Source organism: Chiloscyllium plagiosum, chromosome 13 (genome assembly GCF_004010195.1).
Source record: "Chiloscyllium plagiosum isolate BGI_BamShark_2017 chromosome 13, ASM401019v2, whole genome shotgun sequence".
Taxonomy (NCBI): Eukaryota; Metazoa; Chordata; class Chondrichthyes; order Orectolobiformes; family Hemiscylliidae; genus Chiloscyllium; species Chiloscyllium plagiosum.
The window spans coordinates 10587711-10589112 of NC_057722.1; the positions used below are offsets into that span (position 1 = coordinate 10587711).

A 1402-nucleotide genomic window follows, 5' to 3' on the forward strand; every position below is an offset into this window, starting at 1 on the left:
ATCTTTAGACTGCACTTTCCAAACCTATGAATGCTTCCATCTGGAAGGACAAAGGCAGCAGGTATTTGGGAACACCACCCCCTGAAAATTCCCCTCCCAGCCACTCACCATCCTGACTTGGAAATGTATTGCTGTTCCTTCATTGTCAAAATCCTGGAACATTCCCCTCACCAGAGCTGTGGGCCTTACCAACACTAAACAGATCGGCCCAGTTCAAGAGGGCAGCTCACCACCATCTTCTCTGGGGCACCTAGAGATGGGCGATAAGTGCCAGCCCAGGCAGCTATGCCCGAATCCTGGGATTGAATTTCAAAACAGGGTCTCAGGTTACCACCCCAGTGGGGTGATCCCAGCTGCAGATGGCCAGTCACCAAGCAACGTTCCCAGTAGCTACAACCCAGTGGGGGAAGTGGTATAATCACTTGCTGAAAGGCATCCTGCTCAAATTTGAATCTCACAATCATATTAAAATATTTAAATTAGACAGCTGCTTTCGGAGCTGTTCCACATCCTGCCTCCCTTCAACCTGCAAGTGGATTTGTTGATTTTTAAAAAATATTTAACTCTATCCACACCTTGATGTGAGGGGATATCCAGATGGGTGTCTTTGCTGCTTTGTTATCAAAAGGGTTTAAAGAATCTGACTGGGTCCAAATCGCTGTTAGCTGAAGGAGATTTCATCGTACCCGTTTGGGCTGGAGTTGAATGCAGATGAGGTGAATCAACCACATCCCCCCTCCATCTGAAATCACCAGCTGAGCACCTTCTTACAGTTAGTGAGCTTCACAATTACTCAATGAGTTGAACCATAGTCACCGATAGAGATAGTTTATTTAGTGACAGGCGGAAATCAGATTCAATTTCAAGTTTACTGATCATAAGTACAGCACATCCAAGCACCCAAGCAGACATAGAGAAGGAATTGTTGCACTGAAGCTGATATCGGCCTAGAGAGAAGCAAGGTAGTCAAGCAGGAGGCTGGAAGAACACTGCATGCCAGGCAGCGTCAGGAGGTGGAGAAGTCAATGTTTCTGGTGTAACCCTTCTTCAGGAGAAGGAAGAACAAAGAGACAGCAAATCTCTGGGCAGTCACTGGGGAAATCGGAGTTGACTCAAGGTGAGGCCTGGCAACGGCCAAGGCGATAGATTTCTGGGAATTCTGTAATAAAAGAAAATGTCAATGAGAGAGTAATAATCACATCTTCTAATGGCTCAGCTTCTGTGTCAGGGCCCTTCAACCCCACGGCATCAATGTGAACTCCACCAGTTTCCGCATTTCCCCTCTCCCCACCGCCTTACTCCAGTTCCAACCTTCCAGCTCAGCACCATCCTCATGACCTCTCCCATCCATCCAACTTCCTTCCCATCTATCCGCTCCACCCCCCTCTCCGACCAATCACCT

At 47.7% G+C, this 1402-nt stretch overlaps 1 protein-coding gene across 1 annotated transcript in view; it reads right to left on the reverse strand.

Moving 5' to 3' along the window:
* Positions 1-812: 812 nt before the first annotated feature.
* LOC122555751 (serotransferrin-A-like) overlaps positions 813-1402 on the reverse strand; it is a 19824-nt gene continuing 19234 nt past the window's right edge. Inside the window, exon 10 of the mRNA XM_043701834.1 lies at positions 813-1159. Coding sequence (XP_043557769.1) covers positions 1113-1159 — 47 coding nt within the window. The 3' untranslated portion in view covers positions 813-1112. The remainder of the gene's footprint in view (positions 1160-1402) is intronic.